Source organism: Aethalodelphis obliquidens, unplaced genomic scaffold (genome assembly GCF_003676395.1).
Source record: "Aethalodelphis obliquidens isolate GAN/ISIS:26980383/991018 unplaced genomic scaffold, ASM367639v1 scaffold22, whole genome shotgun sequence".
In the NCBI taxonomy this organism is placed as follows: domain Eukaryota; kingdom Metazoa; phylum Chordata; class Mammalia; order Artiodactyla; family Delphinidae; genus Aethalodelphis; species Aethalodelphis obliquidens.
The window spans coordinates 1,876,599-1,898,919 of NW_020837966.1; the positions used below are offsets into that span (position 1 = coordinate 1,876,599).

At 39.1% G+C, this 22,321-nt stretch overlaps 1 protein-coding gene across 16 annotated transcripts in view; it reads right to left on the reverse strand.

Annotated features, from left to right (window-relative positions):
* Positions 1-22,303, reverse strand: part of PBRM1 (polybromo 1) — a 100,147-nt gene extending 77,844 nt beyond the window's left edge. For 11 of the 16 annotated variants that reach the window (XM_027121037.1, XM_027121033.1, XM_027121032.1 and 8 more), the window contains exons 1-8: positions 22,173-22,303; positions 17,355-17,507; positions 16,316-16,413; positions 11,901-12,048; positions 7,393-7,536; positions 4,740-4,856; positions 1,301-1,369; positions 190-288 (exon numbers count right to left, since the gene is read on the reverse strand). In XM_027121037.1, coding sequence (XP_026976838.1) covers positions 190-288; positions 1,301-1,369; positions 4,740-4,856; positions 7,393-7,536; positions 11,901-12,048; positions 16,316-16,413; positions 17,355-17,492 — 813 coding nt within the window. In that variant the 5' untranslated portion in view covers positions 17,493-17,507; positions 22,173-22,303. Of the gene's footprint in view, positions 1-189; positions 289-1,300; positions 1,370-4,739; positions 4,857-7,392; positions 7,537-11,900; positions 12,049-12,359; positions 12,515-16,315; positions 16,414-17,354; positions 17,508-19,603; positions 19,739-21,844; positions 21,943-22,172 lie in introns of those variants that run through there. The other 5 variants (XM_027121026.1, XM_027121027.1, XM_027121038.1 and 2 more) reach the window with 5 other exon arrangements.
* Positions 22,304-22,321: the final 18 nt, after the last annotated feature.

The following is a 22,321-nucleotide window of genomic DNA, read 5'->3' on the forward strand; positions in this document are numbered from 1 at the left end:
CGGGAAGATCCCACATGCCGCGGAGCGGCTGGGCCCGTGAGCCATGGTCACTGAGCCTGCGTGTCCGGAGCCTGTGCTCCGCAACGGGAGAGGCCACAACAGTGAGAGGCCCGCGTACCACAAAAAAAAACAAAAACAAAAATATTGGTCTCTACTCTTATCAATGAAAGCAACAACAACAAAACTGACCTTGAATACTTGAGAACCAGGCTCATTATAAGTTTTGGCATTTTTTGCTAGGAGATCTATATCTTTGGCCATTGCATGAACACTCTTGTAGCTTCCATTCTATAGTAAACAACAAAATATAGCAGTTCCTCTTAAGCAACATGAACTTTAAAAAAAAAAAACTCTACGTAATTTTAAACTGTCATCATATTCTAAGACTTCATTGGAAAGTACACATGTGAACAATATATAAAGTCATCTTCTCTTTTATAAACTATTACTATGGTCCACTTACAAAACAGTTTTTGAGATAGGTAACAAAACCAGAGCTACACTATTCTCATAAAAACAACTTATACTTTTTAAGAAATCAAAAAAGGTAAAAGTTGTTTTATTTAGCAAACATATAGTGTTTACTGTGCCAACCACTGTTCTAAATGCTTCATGAATACTAATTCATTAAAGAGTATAGACTTTGAAGCCAGACTGTCTGGATTCAAATCCTAACTTTTCTCATTAGTTGATGACTCAGGCAAGTGACTTACCATCTCTGTGCTTCAGTTTTCTTATCTTTAAAATGGGAATAATAACAGTATCTACCTCATAGAGGTGTTATAAGAATTAATTAGCTAACACATAGGAATTCTATCTAGGTGAGTGTTACTTGCTGCTATTACTGCTGGAGACACAGGGAGGGGGGCACTCAAAGAGAACAAAGTCTCTATTTTCACTAACCTTACACTCTTAATGTCTGTTGTAGGTAACTTTTACTCTGAGATATACTAAAACTATTTGAAAGCAAATAAAAATAAACAACAAAGCTTTTGTTCCCAATGTACCTTTCACAATCAGAAATGGCGATGACCAATGCACTTTAATTTTTGTCCTAAGGTCAAGATTTACTATGCCAATGAAAATTTTCCTTTCCTTCCTACAGAAAAAAATGCAAAAGGGATGCGGTGTTTACTCCTCCAACGCTATACTCAGTAACATCTCTAATTTATTTACATTATATTGCTAGTAACTCCTTACAGAGATACCTGCTTCTCTGTTTTTCTAAAAGGCCCTAAAAAATGACCACAGGCCAATCTGCCCTAAATGATGTTATTTTTACATATGGTCACCTTCATACCTGTATCCTCTGGGCAATGGTCTTGAGGTCTATAGGCTCCTTAATTATTGCATAATAGTCTGGATATTGCTGGAAGACAAAACCCAAGCATGCTTAATAAGTAAAAGTATCCAGCTAATGAGAAAACAAGGAAGTATACTGACTATCTGTTAATCAATTGAGCAGCTTTGTGAGATTAAGGCTAAAGACACAGTTATACAGCATATTGTTTGTTATATTTGAAGCAGAAAGCATTTGATTTTTACAAGCTTCATGAGATACCCAACAGCATGTTGTAGGACTTTACAGGTAGTATTGGGTAATTATCATTATATAACTAATACACCACAACTTAATGTTTTTAAATTTTCTAAATTCACAGATCACACAATTTTAAATTTAAGATCCCAAGATATCTATGCCAGGAAATGAAGCAAATGAACGTTTTTGAAAGGCTTATTATAAACTCTTTTAATTTAGCAATCTAAATAGCACAATTATATCCTATTTCATATAAAATACTAAGGATCTACAAGAAGTCAGGTTGCAAGATTTGTTAGCTTCAGGTCTAACTTAATGCTTCTCCTTATCTCAGTCAAAATAAAACACATTTTCAATGAAAATACATTAAAGAATCAAAGCAAAATTATAAACAATTTCTGATTTCTTATCAAATATTAGCTCAACAAAAGAAAAAGAGTTAAACATGTTAGAAGAATATACTCGAAGGGTTTCACAAAGCCTGGAGTTCATTCACTGCCCTGAGTCTTTCCTACAGGTTTTATTCCTTGGAGAAAATAATTGAAGTCAACCAAAAATCAAAAGTTGGTCTCTTCAGTGGGGGACAAGTGTCGAGGAAAGTCAGACTGTGCTCTCCAGGCTCTTCCTACCTGTTCAAATCCTTGGAGCCCAAAAAAACAAAAACAACAACAACAATGAGAGTCCACAGCGTTCACTCAATTACTGGGCTAAAGGGATGATCTCATTTCATCTGATCCCTCAGCTTACCCCTCTCTATTTTCTTAACCCTACTCCTTTTCTTCCTTAGATCAAACCCCTTGCCTGCCCCTTCTCTTCAACAATTCTACTTCTGAGAAACAATTCAGAAGACAAATTATGGCAGAGACGCCCAGGCTAGGGTACAGCATAAACCAAGTTGTTGGCCCAGGTATTCCCAATCTACCTCTCCCACTTAGCCAGTCTCACTCAGGAAAGATTTATAAAGGAAAGGAAAGGAAAGGAAAGACCTTCCAGGTCTCAGTCCTTGTTGTCTTTCAAACTGTCACACCCCAAGGGACCAATGGGAATCTGCTTTCCCATATCGATTCCTGCTGCATGGTGTCCCTGAAAACCCTCCCAGAATGGGGGAACTGGGTAGTAATGTTTTAGTCACCCAACTCACCCTTGATGGCTTGATCACTACTGACTGTATCATGCAGAGTAAGAATAAATCCTGAGTAAAGACTGTACTCTTTTCTTATTTCTTTATTGTGGTAAAAAATACATAAAATTTACCATTTAAACTTTTTAAGTATACAGTTCAGTGGCTTTAAATACATTCACATTATTGTGCAACCATCACCATCATCCATCTCCAGAACTTTTCACCTTCCCAAACTGAAACTCCATACCCATTAAACAACAGCTATCCACCTTCCCCTCCTGTCATCCCCTAGAAACCACAATTTTACTTTTTCTCTCTATGAATTTGGCTACTCTAAGTACCTCCTTGAAACAGGAATCATACAATATTTGTTCTTTTGTGACAGGCTTATTTCACTTAGCATAATGTGTTCAGGGTTCATTCTTACTGCAGCATGGGTCAGAATTTCATTCTTCTTAAAGGCTGAATAATACTCCATTGTCTGTATATACATTTTATTTATTCATTCACATGTAGAGGAACACCTGGGTTGCTTCCATGTTTCAGCTATTGTGAATAATACTGCTATGAACATGGTTGTACAAATACCTCTTTGAGACCTTGCTTACACTCTTTTGGTATATATCCAAAGTAGAATTGCTGTATCATATGATAATTCTATGTTTCATTTTTGAAGAACTGTCTTACTGGTTTTTTCTTTCCTTGAAATTTTAAATGTATAACCAATATAATCATTATATTTTTCTAATCAGATCCATGCTTAGGACAGCAGTGGTCAGATATGCTTTATTTCTAATGTTGTAATTGTCCTACAACTAGTCACATTGTAAATAACTAGTCTTGTTGATGACTGATGGGTAAAGTTGCATGCTACCCAGCAGTCAACAAGCACTTCTAGCAAACCTCTGACATGCTGGGTTCCAATTACGTGGCAGGGACACAAACGAAAATATGTCAGTCCTTGTCCTTAAGAGTTAGATAAAAAAAAGAGAATGGTCACAATGGAGTTAAGCATTACAGTAGAGTACTTCTAAAAGTATATCTTTATCTAGAAATATAAGAATGCAGAGGCCACAGAAATTTTTGTAGTTCCAAAGGCTAAAGTGGAACTTTAGCTATGCTAATTGCTTCTTGGATGTGAAGCCACAAGGGGTTCTAACACTTTTAAAGGGTTTCATTGGTCTAGAAACCCTCTTCCTCTTTGGGGTAGAAGAGTACTTATTAGGTCTCTCTCTCTTCTTTATCACCAGACGATCGAAGAGAACTAAGAGAGGAAGAACTCATTTATCTTCCTCTCATTCTGTCTCCTGAGTAGAGAATGTGGCTTCTCTTTTATAAATAAAAGGTTTAGTTTAGCTGCTTATTTTATCTTTTTCTCCTCCCTCCCCTATTTGATCATTTAAGAATTACTAATCTTAGAAACAACCCAAATGTCCACCAACAAATGAATGGATAAACAAAAAGTAGTAATATGTGGTATATACATACAATGGATTCAGTCTTAAAGAGGAAGGAAATCCTGACACATACTACAACGTGGATAAACTACACTAAGTGAAATAAGCCAGACACAAAAGAACAAATACTGTATGATTCCTCTTAAATGAGGTACTTAGAGTAGTCAAATTCATAGAAGCAGAACTGTGGTTTCCAGGGACTGGCAGGAGGGAAAAGTGGAGAGTTATTGTTTAATGGGTAGGAAAATGAAAAAGTTCTGGAGATGGATGGTAGTGATAATTGCACAACAATATGAATGTACTTAATGCCACTGAACTGTACACTTAAAATGGTTAAAAGGTAAATCTTATGTTATTGTATATTTTACGATCACAGAAACAAAAAACAAAATGAATTACCAATCAAAAAAACAAAAACACAATTTAAAAAAAAATCCACAACCTTTTGCTGAAGTAAAATGACAGAACATATCCTATGTGCTTACTGCTGAGGCCATGAGGAGGATCTGCTGGCTATCTCCAATGCCTTATTTACTAAGAACTAACAGAATTTCTGAAGTACTTAAAAAACAAAAACAAAAAACACTTTAATCCACCTGTCTTCAACTGCATCACTTACCACTTTAGAAGGCAGTTTCTGAAAAAGTTCGCTAATGAGACGTCCTGATGGATTTGTGGCTACAACTATGGCTTCAAGAAGCTGCTCCAGGATCTCCTTCAAGTAACTTGGAGAAGACTGGGGAGAGGCGGTTGTAAGGAATGAGAGAGGGAAGAAATATGTACCTTGGTGAGAGAAATCCAAAAATAAATGCTGATATTAAACAGCTTCTAAAATTTTACAGCTAATTCAAAAGAGCAACTTCTAAACAATACTTATTTTAAGTACAATTTTCAAGAATACCACAGAAATTCTCTGATGCTGGTCATGAGGGGTTACACTCCCAGGACAGCATATTTGAAACTAATGAGGCCACTCATATTATTTCAGTAACTAAATCCTTTGAATCAGGTCCTTTTACTGAACTCTATTCACAGCAAACACTGCAACAGTGAAGTTAAAGTGCCATATGTGTGAAATGATGGAAATGCATACCTTTCAAGGGTCTGAGTAACTGAGATGGAGAAAACGTGCCCCATGATACCTGCCCATTTCTGTATCTGCTGTTCACGTCTACTGAAATCTTGGTATTCTGGTGGAACAACTAAATACTTCTGGAACTACATACTTTTAACTATGGGGTGCTCTGCCAGATCTAACAACCGAATTCAAGTTATATCAAAATTGAATGGAGATTAAGCCAATTGATGCAATCACTTCTGCTCTCCACACTGGCTGGCTTACTCCTACCTTAGTCACTGTTTCAATATGGGAAAAGATATGTCCCAAAGAGTAGGTGGACAGGGAGGGTCTAAGTCTGAAGCCAGTTTCTAGAGCAGCAGTCCCCAAGCTTTTTGGCCCCAGGGACTGGTTTCGTGGAAGAAAATTTTTCCACGGATGGGGAGGGTGGGTGGTCAGGTGGTAATGCGAGCAATGCAGAGGATGGTTCAGGTGGTAACGAGAGCAATGGGGAGCGGCAGATGGAAGCGTCGCTCGCTCGCCTGCCGCTCACCTCCTGTTGTGCAGCCTGGTTCCTAACAGGCCATGGACCCCTGTTCTACAGTCAGAAATGGGATGTCTCAGTCAAGGTTTATATTAAATAGTATTTTAAGTCCAAACCATGTTTTGGGCATATAAAGTAAAGATTAATGGTTAATTCTGGTTTAAATCATAAAAGCACTAGTATTTTTGTCCTAATCCAACAGAAGTCTTATTTAGTAAAGTCTCAATTTTAAAGTCCAACATTAAGCCCAGAGAGAGGGTACTGACATCTCTTGAGCCTACCAGCACAACACCTGGCAAACAGACACGCAATAAATATTTAACATATAAGATATGTGATTAGCTGAGACTCACCAACCACCTAAGCTTAGAGAAGAACCAAGATAACACTGATGAAAGCAGACGAAAATATTCGTTTTTAAGTCATTTACTTACTAGTTAAAACATGACACTACAGAGTAAGCTTCAAAGAGGTGAGTTATGTCCTGCAGCCAAGATTCCTCTTCTCCCAACCCAACCAGCTACTTTGGAAAAATGTTGCAGATGACAAAGGGAGCAGGGAGTATGAATGCATTCACATAACTTATTCTTTGGGTGTCTTACTATTTAGTTGCAGAAGAGAGATGCAATTCCTTTTACTGTTCTTTTTCCTCTTTTTAAACATGTGTGTTCATTCAGCAAGTATTTTTCAGTACCTACATGTCGGGCAGAGTCTAGATGCCAGAATAGGTAAACAAGGTGATATCTTTTGTGGAGCTATCATTTTACTTGAGGAAGACAGAAAGTAAACACATAAACTAATTCTAAATACGTTATTTCACATATAGTGATAAAAACTATAGATCACAGAACAGAGTGATGTGATGATGGGAAAGGAGGAGCACAGAGCAAACAATTTGACAGAGTGGTTAGGAAAGTCTTCTCTCAGTTTTTTTTTTTTTTTTTTTGTGGTACGGGGGCCTCTCACTGTTGTGGCCTCTCCCGTTGCGGAGCACAGGCTCCGGACACGCAGGCTCAGCGGCCATGGCTCATGGGCCCAGCCGCTCCGCGGCACGTGGGATCCTCCCGGACCAGGGCACGAACCCACGTCCCCTGCATCGGCAGGTGGACTCTCAACCACTGCGCCACCAGGGAAGCCCCTTCTCCCAGTTTACATTATTTTAAGTGATGTTAGAATAATGCAGAAGACATAGTCACAGGCAGAGTCAAAGGAAGCAGAAGTAAGAGCAACTGCAAAATTCCAGAGGCAGGAACACACCTGGCATGTTCTAGGAACCAGCCTAACCCACAAAAATATTCCTAACTAAAGTGACTTCATCAACTTTCCAACTTTCAATCACAACACTGCCTACCCTTACAAAATATCTCAATATAGCAATACTGGACCAGTCCTTGATAATATGAAGATTCTCTTTAAAACTGAGCAGGAAATATGCATTAATGTAAGAGCAATTCATGAAAGCAACCATGCATGTTACATGTAGTGCAGGATGTCCTAGAATCCCTTGTAACTGGAATGGGGCTCGCTGGCTGCGTGTTCCTTTACCCTCCCACTTACCAACACAACTGCACAGAAAGCCCACCTGCCCACAGTGGCCAAGAGAAATCACAGGCAGGGGCCTCATTCACCTCCCAGTAGCCTATCTATCACCTATTCCAGTGGCACACTTACTCCTTCAGTCACTGTGCCTTGATTGTCTTGCCCATCTTCATCATCATCTTCATCATCTGCTTCTCCTTTCTGAACAAACTCATTTCTTGTTCGAAGGTACAAATCCCAGAGTTTGCAAGCAGCTTTATATTCAGGAGAATCTGGCTGTACATTAGCAAGGAGAAGAGAAAAAAAATATCACTTTAGTATTTTATTGTAAATCAGTTACTACTTTTAAAGCATCCTGTTCCAGCAGATTGGTATTCTAAGACATAACTTTGAAAACTCTATTACAAATTTAAAAATTCTTACGAGTAAAAGATACATGGGCCTCAATTCCTCTTCTGAAGAACTAAGTGTATGTTTTAAAGGCATTCTGGAATGAAATTATTTTATTTATTTATGCCCTATCTCATTACAGAAAGACTTGAAGAAAAAAATAAATGATTTGCTAAATAAAGGCTAATTATTACTAATACACTAAGAAAGGCAATTTAAAGGATAAGACCCAGCTTAAGGGAAACAAGACTAAAGGACAGAAGCTAATGATTGTCCTGATTATCACTTCTATTTTTAAACTATTTAACACCTTATTTGAATATTTTCTTTTCCTGAAGTATGGTGGGGATAAACTAACTGAAACTTTCCAGTAAGAACAATGCTGGGGGACTTCCCTGGTGGTCCAGTGGCTAAGACTCTGTGCTCCTAATGCAGGGGGCCCGGGTTTGATCCCTGGTCAGAGAACTAGATCCCACATGCCACAGTTAAAGATCCCTTGTGCTACAACAAAGACCCCCCACGCCACAACTAAGACCCGGTACAGCCAAATAAATAAATAAATATTTTTAAAAAAGAAAAATAATAATGCTGCATGCAATGTTAAACAAAGAGTAAAGCTTTAAAAATGTATCCGTGTGCTGCCAATAAGGAGTAAGCAATGTTCATAAAAGCAAGAATAGAGTAAAAGCAGGAACCCGGATGAACAAGAACACTGCCTTCACCTGAAGGCACCTATAAGACAAGATAACCTAACCTTTAGTTTTCAAGCCTCCTTGAGGCTGCAAGGACAAGAGATAAAGGCCAGGGTCTGCCCAAAGCTGGGAATCCAAAGGCCATGGATGCAGTGTAACTGGGAATTCAAAACAATTCAGTTTCTCTGCTGCCAGGGAAAAGGAAGACTACCGACCTCAACCTCCACCCAGCTAAACCCATGGAGAGGAATCTCCTCTGAGAACTCTTCACCATAAGCTAGCCCTAACGAAGAGAGGCCAGGTGCCTGGGATAAGCAACAAATCTTCTCTAGATGAACCCAACTTCAATCTAAGCCTAAGTCTCCCTATAGATAAAGTTCCAAGAAATATAAGTTCATAGTCAAAATTCATGAAACACACAAGAATAAGAATCACAAGAGGACTTCCCTGGTGGTGCAGTGGTAGAGAATCTGTCTGCTAATGCAGGGGACATGGGTTCGATCCCTGGTCTGGGAAGATCCCACATGCCGAGGAGCAACAAGCCCACCCACCACAACTACTGAGCCTGCACTCTAGAGCCTACGCACCACGACTACAGAGCCCACGTGCTGCAGCTACTGAAGCCTGCGCGCCTAGAGCCCATGCTCCACAATGAGAAGCCACCGCAATGAGAAGCCCACGCACCGCAACGAAGAGTAGCCTCCGCTTGCCACGACCAGAGAAAGCCCATGCACAGCAACAAAGACCCAGTGCAGCCAAATATCAAAGGGAAAAAATAAGAAAAGAGTCACAAGAGAAAGCTAGCAGAAATGACAGCAAAAACACATGCAAATAATTCAGATATTGAATTACCTGCTACAGAATAAAAAATATGTTGAAAACGTTTAAAGAAATAATAGGACTGAAGACATAAGCAATCCCCAAAATAGAAACTACTTCGAAAATAAGAAAAATATAAACATTAAAATGTAAGAACTCAATAGATTGGTTTAAGAGCAGATTTCAAAGAAAAATATAAGAACTGGGGGCTTCCCTCGTGGCACAGTGGTTAAGTATCCGCCTGCCAATGGAGGGGACACAGGTTTGAGCCCTGGTCCAGGAAGATCCCACATGCTGCTGAGCAACTAAGCCCGTGCGCCACAACTACTGAGCCTGTGCTCTAGACCCCGTGAGCCACAACTACTGAAGCCCGTGCACCACAACTACTGAAGCCCGTGTGCCTACAGCCCGTGCTCTGCAACAAGAGAAGCCACTGCAATGAGAAGCCCGTGTACTGCAATGAAGATCCAATGCAGCCAAATATAAATAAATTAATTAAAAATATATATACATTAAAAAAAAAGAAAAACATAAGAACTAAAAATATGACCTAAAAAGCAATAGTGACACAAAAAAGGGGACTACAAAAAGTTAAGAGAAATGGAAACCTAAGAGAGTTCTAATATAACATCCAGTCACAGTTCTACAAGAAGAGAGAATGGGGAAAGGGCAATATACAAAGACATAATGGCTGAAAACTTTCCAGAACTGATGAAAAATACCAACCCAAAGATTTAGAAAGATCTACAACTCCCAAATTCTATAATAATAAGATATTCGTATCTAGACATATCACAGTGCAACTGCAGAATATAAAAGACATAAAGAAAATACTAAAGATAGCTAGAAAGAAAAGACAGGTAACCTTCAAAGGAAATACAGTTATACTGACAGATATTTCTCAATAGCAATATAAGAATGAAGAATAAAGACAGTAATATATTTGTAAGTAAAAAAAGTGACTATATAAAACAGTAACATTATTTTATGGGATTAAAAATTTATCACAATAGAAATAAAATACAAAACATCAATAGCATAAATAAAAAGATCAGAGTTACATTATTCTAAGGTTTTGCATTATTTAGAAGGGCATTTAAGATACCAATTTATTTATTTATTTATTTGGCTGCATTGGGTCTTCATTGCTGCACGCAGGCTTTCTCTAGTTGCAGCGAGCAGGGGCTACTCTTCGCTGTGGTGTGTAGGCTTCTCATTGCGGTGGCTTCTCTTGTGAAGCATGGGCTCTAGGTGCACAGGCTTTAGTAGTTGTGGCACGTAGGCTCAGTAGTGTGGCTCGCGGGCTCTAGAGCACAGGCTCAGTAGTTGTGGCACATGGGCTTAGTTGCTCTGTGGCATGTGGGATCTTCCCAGGCCAGGGCTCGAACCCGTGTCCCCTGCATTGGTAGGCAGATTCTTAACCACTGCGCCACCAGGGAAGCCCCAAACTCTACACTTTAAAAGAGTGTGTGAATTATATCTTAATTAAAGAAAAAATATATACACACAGCATTAAGAATAAATCTAACATTTTTGCAGAATCTTGATGAAAAAACATTTAAAGCTATGCTAAAAAGACAAATGAAGACGTACCAAATTCACAGACTGGAATAATCAACATCACAATTATGTCAATTCTCCAAAATACAATCTACACAGCCCATGCAATTCCAATACAAATTCAAACAATCTTTTTGGTCCTTGTTGACTTAACACACTAATATTAAAATGTATAAAAATAATCAAAACAGTTTCTTTGCCAGATAAAGAATTATAAAGCCACAGAAATTAAGGTAGAAATAGAATAGCTCAGTTTTAGATAAGCTGGCCAGAACAAAAGGAACAGAATAAAGGGCCACAAAGAGACCCATGAGCACATGGAATCAATGCCAGCATTACCACCACAGACAAATGTGAAGCGGATGGCCATTTCAAGGTGCTGCTTATACCTGTGGAAAAAAAATAGATCCCTACCTCAGAGAAGACACAACAATCAATCCCAGCTGCACTAAAGGCTTATACACGAAAGACAAGACTATTAAACTTTCAGAAGAAAATAAGAGAATATCTTTATAATCTTTGGGCAGGAGAGTTTTCTGAAACAAGATACAAAGAAGGATAAACCACAAAGTTAAAGACTAATAAACCTAACTATATTAAAATAAAAAACCTTCTGTTCATCAAAAGACACCACAGGGACTTCCCTGGTGGTCCAGTGGGTGGGACTCCACGCTCCCAATGCAGGGGGCCCAGGTTTGATCCTTGGTCGGGGAACTAGATCCCACATGCATGCTGCAACTAAGAAGTCCGCATGCCACAACTAAAGATCCTGCATGCTGCAACCAAACATGCCGCAACTAAGACCTGGTGCAGCCAAAATAAATATATAAATATTAAAAAAAAAAAGACACCACAAAGAGTGAAAAAATAGCCAAACAGTGGGAGAAGATATTTGCAACACACATAAGCAAAAAAAGGATTAGTATCTAGAACAAAAAAATTTCTGAAAGTAAATATGAAAATGACAAACAACCCAAGAAATGGGCAAAAGATTTGAGCAGACACAGAAGAAACAAGAATGGGTCATAATCATATTAATCTTCAGTTTTCTTTACTAACAAGAGAAATGCAAACTCAAACTACCAAATGAAAAACCACTACTTATCTACCAGCCTGATAAATATTAAAAAGCCACACAATTACCAAATTGGATATCTTCCAAATTTGATGCTTTCTTACCTTATAATAGGCCTTTGCATTGTTAAAAAGCAACTGGAAGTCAGCAGTCAGCAGATTAACATCATCATACTCTTCCATTTTTAGTTTCTGTTGGATTTTCATCAAGTCAATGGGCTGAGAAACCACTTCATAATAGTCTGGTTGATTTCTGTCAATAATTTAATGTTTTTTAAAAAGATATTTATTAATCAAAAGCCCATAAAAAGTTATGTCTCAAAACTCTGTGGTAATGTCCAACACGCCAAGTGACAGAACATACTAGATGTACTCTCATTATTGGAACTGAGAAGGAATAACAAAAGCAAGACGAATATGCACGCCCTTTTCAAAATACATATTGGTGATATAGAAACCTAAATTAACATCTGTGATAGTCTTTTATATGCAAAATATTTAAGATTTAAGGCACCAACACTAAAACCATGTCAATGGTATCTCCTGTAAATGAAAATGACTTACCTTTCATGGGGTTCAATAATGGCTGAAAACAGGTATGTTCCAAAGCTCTTTATAAACTTACGAAATGGATTATCTTTCTTCAGGTAGTGACCACAGAACTTTCTCTACCAAGTGCTATCAAGTGCCCAGTATATATGCTGCTCTAACATCAAGTACTAAAGTGACAAAAGAGAAAGATGAGGCCCTTGGCACAAGGAGCTTACCAAAGATAAAAGGGCATAAGACATGAACAAACATGACAAAACAAAAAAGGCATGGGAATGATACACAGAAAATTAAGGATAGTGGTTATCTCTTGGAGAGGAGGGGACACTTTAAAGGTAGTTACAATAATTTCTTAAGTTGGGTTTTGGTTCATGGATGTTTATTATTATTCCTTCTGGCTTTTTTTCAAATGGAGTTCCATGAGACAAGTAAACCTTCTGCAAAATTATCTAAGCAATTGTTTTTCACAATTCTCCCTCAGGGGTAGATAAAACTCATCCTAGATGTGTAAGAGGGTAAGTTACTACATATGAAGAATGTTGTCATTAAGGCTTTAATTTCTCCTGGGACACTCACTGGCTGACATGTTTTAGCCATGTATGTATGATATATTTAATTTTTTAAAACTTTTTGCTTTAACATAAAAATTGCAAGAATAGTACACAGAATGTTTTTTCTGAACCATTTGAGAGTAAGCTGCTGAAGAGTTGTGTGTTTTTCCTACAAAAAAGGACCACAGTTCAATCATCAAAATCAGAAAATTCACTTTGATACAGTCTCATCATCTAATCCTCAGAACCCATTTATATTTTGCCAACTGTTGCAAAATTGTCCTTTATAGAAAAAGGATCAATGTGAATCATGCTGCATTCAGTTATGTTTCCTCAGTTTCCTTCATTCTGAAACAGTTCCTTAGTCTTTCCTTGACTTTGATGATCTTAATACTTTTGAAAATTATAGGCCAGTTATTTTGTAGAGTGTCCCTTAATCTGGGGTTGTCTCTTCTCCTGAGGAATAAATTCTGATGATGCTATATTCATCTCACTGTATTCTATCAGGTGGCACTTAATTTCAACTCATGCCACTACTTAGATGAGGTTGATTTTGGTCACTTGATTATGGTCTGCCAAGCTTCTCAACTGACCAAGTTACTCTTTTACCCCTTGTACTTTATGGAAAGGTAACTCCAGGCTATGTAACAGCCTGTGACACGGCTACTGTCCACAACCCCTACCCCATACCCCCACCGCTTGTCTCCCTTGCAGATTCCTACCTTGCTCAGCCTCACCTAATGACTTTGAATTCTCCAGGAAGGGAAAGGAAGAAGAGTAAATTAAGTTTTTAAACCCTTATCAACTACTTATGATTTCAGTGAACTACAAAATTAAGTACGAGGGGATAAAAGGAGTATTCAATCTGCTATTCAAAGAAAGTGTAAGAACATAAAGGTCTCAGTGAGTAACAACAAAGGCCCACCCAGGCCTAATATCAATGTTGTCAGTGGTACCAAGGGACTTTCTCAGAGTGAACATTAGGGCTTTGTTAACTTGCTATCCTAGATGGCTCTCTCCGCCTGGGCCTGATGGGCCATAGTCCACTGCTCCTTGCTAAAGCTGGGCCTCGGCAGCCTCTCAGGCTTGGGGGATTATCTGTAGACAACTGACAATGCAATGAGGACACATACCTAGAAAGGACATTATCTCCCAGAAGCTCTGCTAGGGGGTTCCTCACAAACATTTTCAGAATTGCCATATAGAAAAAAAGGTCAGGATCCCAACATTCCACTCTATATAATGTGATCAAAACAAGGTCCCCTCACTTTGAAAATGAAATAGCTCTAACTGGTTTTTCCCACTTAAATCAACATACAGAAAAGTATAGAAAAGTAAAAACTGTCCCTATTCATCCAGAGTTAAAAGCACTATTAATATTCTTCCAGACTCTGTGCACACATACACACACACATAGGATTGTGAAGTACATGTCTTAAGAGCTTTTCTCTTTCAACAATAGGTGAGGGCACCCTGCCATAATATGGCCACAGAATAGTCAAAGCACAACTAAGAGTTTTAACCAGAAAAGTGAGAAACACTCTGCCTGATGTGCAGAGCCTGCTGGCTACCCCTAAACCTATTTTGCCTCCTTCCCAAGATGACAGCATTCTAAGCTCCTGCCTGGGTACTAAAGGCCAAATTCTTAGCCATGTTGCAGCTAAGTTCTGACCAATGCAAGAGCTGAAATGTACCACGTCCAGGTCACATCCTAACATGTTTCTTTTTTCCTATGGGCCAGAAGGTAGTTGTGGTGGTGAGCCGTCTCAGACCATGCAGACAAGGGCGATACCCCAAGCACAGCAGAATAAAAAGACAGACAGTATCTCGGCCCTGAAGACCTCACAGAATAGGAGTTGTACATGAGAGAAAGCAATTGTTCTTGTTTCAGCCATTGTTAATTTGGATGTCCTAGTACAAGCAGCCTAACATACTAATCAAAACAAAGTCTCAAAAAGAGATTCACAAAGGCATGGCTCTGAGCAGTACTTCTTCCCACAAGCTCTTGAGAAAACATGCATTCCACAGAGGAGGAGCAGAGACGCAGGCAGGCACAGCACTGGGGGGAAGGCAGCAGTGCTCCTAAAGTACTGCGTCATGGAGGCTAGAAGACAGTGCTCTAGCACCAAAGGCCTGTATTTTCTGCCCCTCAGCTGGTGGAAAGCAGGCAGCAGAGGGGCAGTCCTTTTCCATGAGGTGCTTGTGTACTACAATATGATGCTGCTTCCCTATACAACATACTGGTTAAGACCACAGGCTTTAGAATCAGAAAAACCTGAGTCTGAATTCTGGTTATCCTCAATAGTTCTGAGAACTTGTACAAGTTGTCATCTATAAACTGTGATAACAATACTGCTCAGGTTTAAACAAGATGAGGCCTGGAAAGCACTTAGTACTGTGTCTAGCATGTAGTAAGCAATAAATATGGGCTTTTAATAACATATGCTAATTAAATGACAACTTTCAAAAGATTGTTACTGATTAACTGAAATCTGGAGAGGGATTTCATTAAAAAAAAAAAAACTCTTCTTTTTTGGCATGACTAATTTACAGAGCTCTCCTCATTCAGGATGATGATACTGCATCCTTGGTGGCTCTGCTCTTTGGAGTGAGAGGTTTGCCTTCAGATCAACCTAGAGCTTGTTGGCTACCCACTGTGGCATCAACATTCATGAATGGATCTAAATCTTTAATTAACTCATTGTATTAGTTTCCAATTGTTGCTCTAACAAATTACCACAAAATTAATGGCTTAAAACAACACAAATTTATTTTAGATAGGTAGGTAGATAGATAGATCCTAGTGGTTCTGATTCTCTGGAGAACCCTGACTGATATGGTCTTCCAATTTCATTCTTCTTTTTCAGGATGGTTTTTTTTGTTTCTGAAAAAAATTCTGTTGGGATTTTGTTAGGTTTTGCATTGACTCTGTGGACTGCTTTGGGTAGTATTGGTATCTTAACAATATTAAGTTTTCCAATCCAAGAACATGGGATATCTTTCCATTTTTTTGTGTTTTAATTTCTTACAAAAGTGTGTAGTTTTCAGTGTAAAGTCTGTCACCTTGTTGGTTAGGTTTATTCTTTAATCTCCTTTTTGGATTGTTCACTGTTAAGGTACAGAAATGCAACTGATTTTTGTGTATGTTGGTTTTGTATCTTGCAACTTTGCTGAATTCACCTATTACTTCTTAAAGTTTTTTAAAAACAATCAAGACTGTAAATTTCATGTTGTATATTTTTTACAACTAAAATTTTTTTCTTTAATTAAGACAAAAATTTTTTTAAATGCGCTTCGCTACACCTTGACAACTGAAACTAAAATCTAGACCCCTGTATCATCTAAGCCATTCCTTCCAAAGGAAAACTCAATTATTAAACACTTTCAACTTGGATCCGGGACCAAACCCCTCCCACTCACCTTCGCTTTGGTGCCCTAATGAAGAGCTCACAGAGGAGCCTGCCCTGCTCATCCTTATAGTCTCGGATGGTGTTGTAGAGTTCATGGCACACGGCAATCTACACATAGGAAAAGGAGAAAAATCACCAGAAAAGTGAACAGAAAGTCAGTGTAGGGGTTCTTAAAAAAAAACAACAAAACATAAATTGCCAGTAGAGAACGATGAATCCCCAAATTCCCACATGGGAACCCAAGTCTAAAGTATGCTGACAGTACCTCTCCTTATTTAAAATCATTTAAATGATTAAATCTTTCATCAGAATATGTTACTGGTGATTTTCTTTTCCTTTAAACAAAATTAGTTCATATCACTCTTGTTTAAAAATCATCCAATAGAGGGCTTCTTACCAATCAGAGAATAAAATCTAAACTCCTAACACAGAGTATGTAGGGTATACTCTGGCTGGGCAGACTTTGCCAGTTTCCTTCTCCCTCTTGACCATCTCTCTGTAATCACAACCCATCAAATCCATTCCTGATCCAGCCCCTCTGCCTGGAACACCCTTCCCCAGTGCTCTGCAGGGCTGCTGCCTTCTGATCACAAAGAAATCTTTCCTGAAGGTATGGGCCAAAACAGCCCATATCATCCCAACTTTTCTTCTTAGCACTCATCACTAGCTGAAGATACTTTATTATTTATTTGTTCATCTGTTTACATTCTGCTTCCCCAACACTAGCATCTAAGCTCCATGTAAAAAACTAGCTCGTCTTACACATAGTTCTTTCCCAATCACCACAACAGTGCCTGGCACATGACAGCACACACTTACTTGAATGACTATATAATGTGACAAAAATGATATTCTTTATTATTTCATAATATTAAATTACACTATTACTGTAAGACTTCTGGCTAAGTGTATACTTTTCATAAAAGAAAGGTTAAGAATATCAAGCCAGAGGAAAAAGAAGCTGAGAGGCCTTGCATCTTAACTGCTTATCATTAAAGGAAAGGTAGGGAATTGTGCAGAAGGCAGAAACTGTGATCTGAGTTACTTACAGGGTCTACAGTCGGAAGATTGGAAAGTCTCCTCCTTTTCCTGCTTGGGCCTGGCGTGGACACAGAATGGTGCCCATCATCAAAGTCTCCGCTGACACTACTGGAAGGGGAGGTAGCTCTTCTTCTCTTGGAACCCATGGAATCCAACTTCTTCTATAAGAAATAATTAGCCATGTTCTTACACTGAATTTTATACTCTGCCACCAAGCCCTCAGTTGGCCACTTGCCACAAAGCTTCTGGTTCACTTAGGAGAATATTTTCACTGTTGCAAAGAAGCTTAACTATGTTTTTTTCAATGCAAGTCCTGGCCCTTGCTTTAGCCCCTTCACTTACCAGAATGCTACACTTTCAACTTGGATGGGACAAATTCAGCAACAGTATACTCATTTGTATTTACCAATTTTGAATGACTCAACCACTTCTGGCCCCAAATTTACCCTGGACTGGAATTTGGAAACCCACATAATTATATATGTGGGTACACCCACATATAATGGTGTGTTGGAGGTACTGATCCCTCAGCCCCTGAGGGAGTCAGGCAGGCCTCAGGGACAGAGTCCCTAAGGTGGTCACCTCTGGAGTCAGCAGTCTCATCTGTTTTCCCCAGTGTTTCTTATGATTATGATCACTTTCCAGGTGGGCCAGCATGTTGGAAAAAAACAAAAACCAAAAAACAGGAAGCAGACCCTGAGGCAAATTAGTGCAAAAGGATAAGGGGACAGAGGATTAACCTTCTAGCATTTTAGATGTACCCTAAAATTAACACACTGAAAATGAATTTTCTCCATTCATTAAAGTAAGATCCACAAGACATACCCCAGAAAACACTCAACATACTTGCCATACCTATGCTAAAGTAGCAAAATTGCATTTTGAAACTTTTCTGTCAATCCAGACTAACCTCCTTTTCAGTTATATGAGGTACCCTATCCCCATGAATTCACAGCTTTACATTTCAGTAGATGATCTTGAAGAGCACCCCAGAAGTGAGGTTTTAGGCCCTCCTCGGGCTCCCAGAAACATGTAAATATTTGCTCTAAGTTTTAGGCAGGCTGCTAAGTAATCTTAACACAGCTTTACAAATATATATATATATATATGTATATATATATATACATATATATATATTTGACTATAACACAAGAAATGCAACCCCTGAAATGACCTGCTACAGCTAGAAGAAGGTAAGGGTGCATACCTGAGAAAGTCCTACAATGCTTATACAATTTAAAAACAGTATCAAATAGCATATTGTGATTTCACAGGCCTTTCTCTAAAGCAAAAAGAAAAAACTGATCCCAGTGTCACTCATCAACATTCAATTTCAGGACACTAAGACACTAGTAGCTGAAAGAATGGGTTGCCAGTAGTATGGAGAGAAAAACTGGGTATCTCCAGGGAACAGAAAGCAGGAGCAAAACAAACCAATAAATAAAAAATTCTGGTAACCAACTAACAAACTAAGTCTCTTATCTCTTCCTCTGAATTACAGTCCACATGGTGTTTAAAAACAGAGCCTAATATGATGATGTTCCTTCCTCTAGGACTTGGTTTGTTATACAGTGTATTAGTTTGCAATCGGCCACAACTGGCTAAAGCTTCAAAGGGCGTAGGCCAAGGCCAGCCAACTTTTGTTGATTTTTGTTTGTTTTATAAAAGGCTGATAAACTGGTGTCAATTCATTAAAATGAAGAAACTAAGGACCAAGCTTTTGTAAACAATCTATGACAAGGACACAAGTGAATTTGATGAACATAAGGCAGGAATCTTTATGAAAAGGATAACAAAATTTAAGAAAGGTGGAAGGGAAAAGGCAAGGAAGGACAGAAAAGGGAAAGGGTGTAGATGATCAGTAATTTACCAGCTTTACCAGAGCACAACCAGCTCCTCGAAAAGCCAGTCTCCTCATTATGTCTGAAGGCCAAGTGAAGCCAGTGGGAGAAGGCAGGGCTTTAGAAGTGCTGATTCAGTGTTAATATATTCAAAACTGAAAGAGAAGAAAAAGGCAGAGACAGGGGAAATAAAAAGAAGGGTCAAAGGAGTAAAAATGAGTACGAATAGACAGAAAACATTCAAGCAGAACTGCTAAAGATACGAGATCTGGAGAAAATAGGCATATCAGTTTTCTTGCACCAATCAAACAGCTGCAAAGGCTCAGGCACTAACAGTATCTGATATTTCTTCCATTTTAAAACCAAATGCTTTTCACATACATAAAGATGCCTCACTGAGGTTCCCCTTTACTCACACGGAATGACTGTCAATTCCAGGAACGAAGCATGCCTGCCCAACTGCACCCTAGTCAATAAGAGCAGAGTTCAATCACAGAGCTGGAATGGAGAGTGAACACATGTGGAAGGCTTACATGTGACACCAAGTGTTAGCAAGCTGGAACAAACCAAGAATGGCTCATGTGAGCAGAGTATGGAAAACTCCTCCTCGTCAAAAAAATTCAGAGAGACATTTCTTTCCAAAAGTCCTATCAGCACTGAAAAGATATCACATACAACTTTAGAAAGGTTAAAAAAAAAAAAAGCCTTCGACCATTTGGCAGGAGGTCAAAATTACTTTTATAAATAATCCGCTGAAAATCAAATGACAAAAAATGTAAATCATTGGGGGGGCGGTGTTTAGACCACACAATATTCAAAACTCCTTGACTCATTAATTTACTTTGATAAGAAAAAAAAAGATTCAACTTAAGGATAATTTTCGAATATTTTCTCATCCAAGGAACACATTTTAACATGTATTTTGGAAGTTTGGCTACAAAGGCAATGTGGCCAGGTGGGTGGGAGGGGCAATAGGACCTGAGCTCAGAAGACCAGGATAAGAGACCCAGGTCTTCCATCTCTGTTTGATGTTGCTTGAGTCACAACCTTTCAGATCTGTTTCTTTATTTCTAAAATGAGAACAGCAGTGTACATATCTCCCTTGGATTGTTATGACAGTGAAAAATGTATGTGAAATCACTTTGAAATGTCAAAACACAAAAAAAATGTTAAGTTTTAACTCTAGGATTGTACGCTGTCTTGGGCACAGGAACAGCACTTTATCCATTTTTGTAGCCTGACTTATAGCATAGTTTCAGTGATCAACTTATCTATTTAATAAGACATATTAAAAGTGCACTTAAGTGAGACATTAAAAAAAAAGTTTGCATAGTTTCAAAGGACTGTGAGCATCCATTCAGTAATTCTTTTCCTATAAAGAGAAAAGATTCTGAAACTTAGTTACAAGTTTTTAAATGGCACTGATTACAGTCAGATGTCCAAAACTCTAACAACCAATGATAAATTACAGTGGACAGTAAAGAATAACTTTACAATGTGCAACTGGGAAAATATTTACTCAGTATAGCCTAATGGTATATTTTGACAGTTTATAGACTTTTAGTACTCTCCTGTATTTCTAGTATTTCTTAGTACTGTAATACAGGTTTAAAACAAAAATCTTGGAAAAGAGAAGATTCAAAAATGGGAAAAAATCGCTTATAAACCAACTTCCCAGAGAAAAAGAACCCTTAACGTTGGCATTCACAGCTTTCAGTATTTATTCTATGCCCTGGTTGCCTTTTTTTTTTTTTTTTTTTTAAAAAGCATGAACAAACCACATGTATTATGTTGCAGCCTGTGTTTTAACTTAGGGAATATTCTCCCAATTCTGTGTTCTCTCACATGATGCTGGATGCCTTGAGAGTAGTCTATCATACAGATAGCAATTTACTAATCTTGGCGATCTGCATAGAATATCAATACTTAAGATATTCTGTACACTCCCAAAGCCAAAGAAAGTGGTCAAAGCCCTTCTATTTATCCACACATATTTATTACTGATTTGACATACTTCTTCAAAAGACACCTTCCAATCTTCCTTTGGATCTAAAATATGGGCAATCTGTTAACAGGTGATATGGCAGAAATTATACTACTTTTTTGTATTGAGTCCAATTTGCTTTTGAATTGTACTTGGGAAAAGAGTTCACTACTAAATGGAAAAAAAATACCTTGAAATCATTTTTGAGGAGTCTTAGTTTGCTGGAAAATAAGTTAATAAAAATGCTTTACTCCAACATATGTTTCTATAATTGTAGTAATAATTTCTATATCCACTATACCGTGTATTTGTCATTTGCTTTTCAGGATCTCTTCTACATTTTTGCCAATCTTTCTTCCTCTTTAAGTCACCAATTTCTACCCTACAATAACAAAACTATGCTTCTTTCTCAGTAAAAAAATTTTAAGAGACGAAAAAATAACCAGAAACACACACAATTTGAAAATCTCGATTCTTTGTGGTGTTGCATATAAGAAACTATACCTGGGCTCCACGATAAATACAAGTCCCATTGATAAAAATAGTCTGAACAGAGTCATCCAGAAAGTACTAAAAAAAAAATTTACTAGGAGAGTTTGTGTCTGAACCGTCAAGAAACGACAACAAAAAAAGGAGGCCCTGAGCTGTGGAGAAAATGAAAGACTTTCCCAACCTGTCACTGGTACGGGGAACTAAGGGAAACGTTGACAGTTTTGAAGCTGCCCGCGACGAGAGCTCGGCCAGCCGCGGGGGGCGGGAAAGCGGGGCGCGGGTAGTTTCCGGGCCGCTGCGCGCCTTTGTCCCGGCAGGCAGGTGCGGCAAGGCTGCCAGGCGCTTCCCGAAGCCCGCCGCCATGCCCCGCCCCGCGCGCCCGGCCCGACCGGCGCATCCCGACGGCCGGGGCGGGGCCTCCGCCGCTGCTCCCGCCCGCCCGGGCCCACACAAAGGCCCGGCAGCCGGCTGAGAGGAAGCGGCCCCGCCCGCCCCGGGCCCGGCCTTACCCAGCCGCTCCGCCGCCTGCAGCCCCGGCCGCGGTCACCGACCGCCGCGCCCCGCCCCGTGGCCGCCACGGCTGCTGCTATTGCTCCTCCAGCCGCTGCCGTCGCTCCAGCACCCGCCGCCCTCACCGCCCTCACCCCTCCCGGTGCCG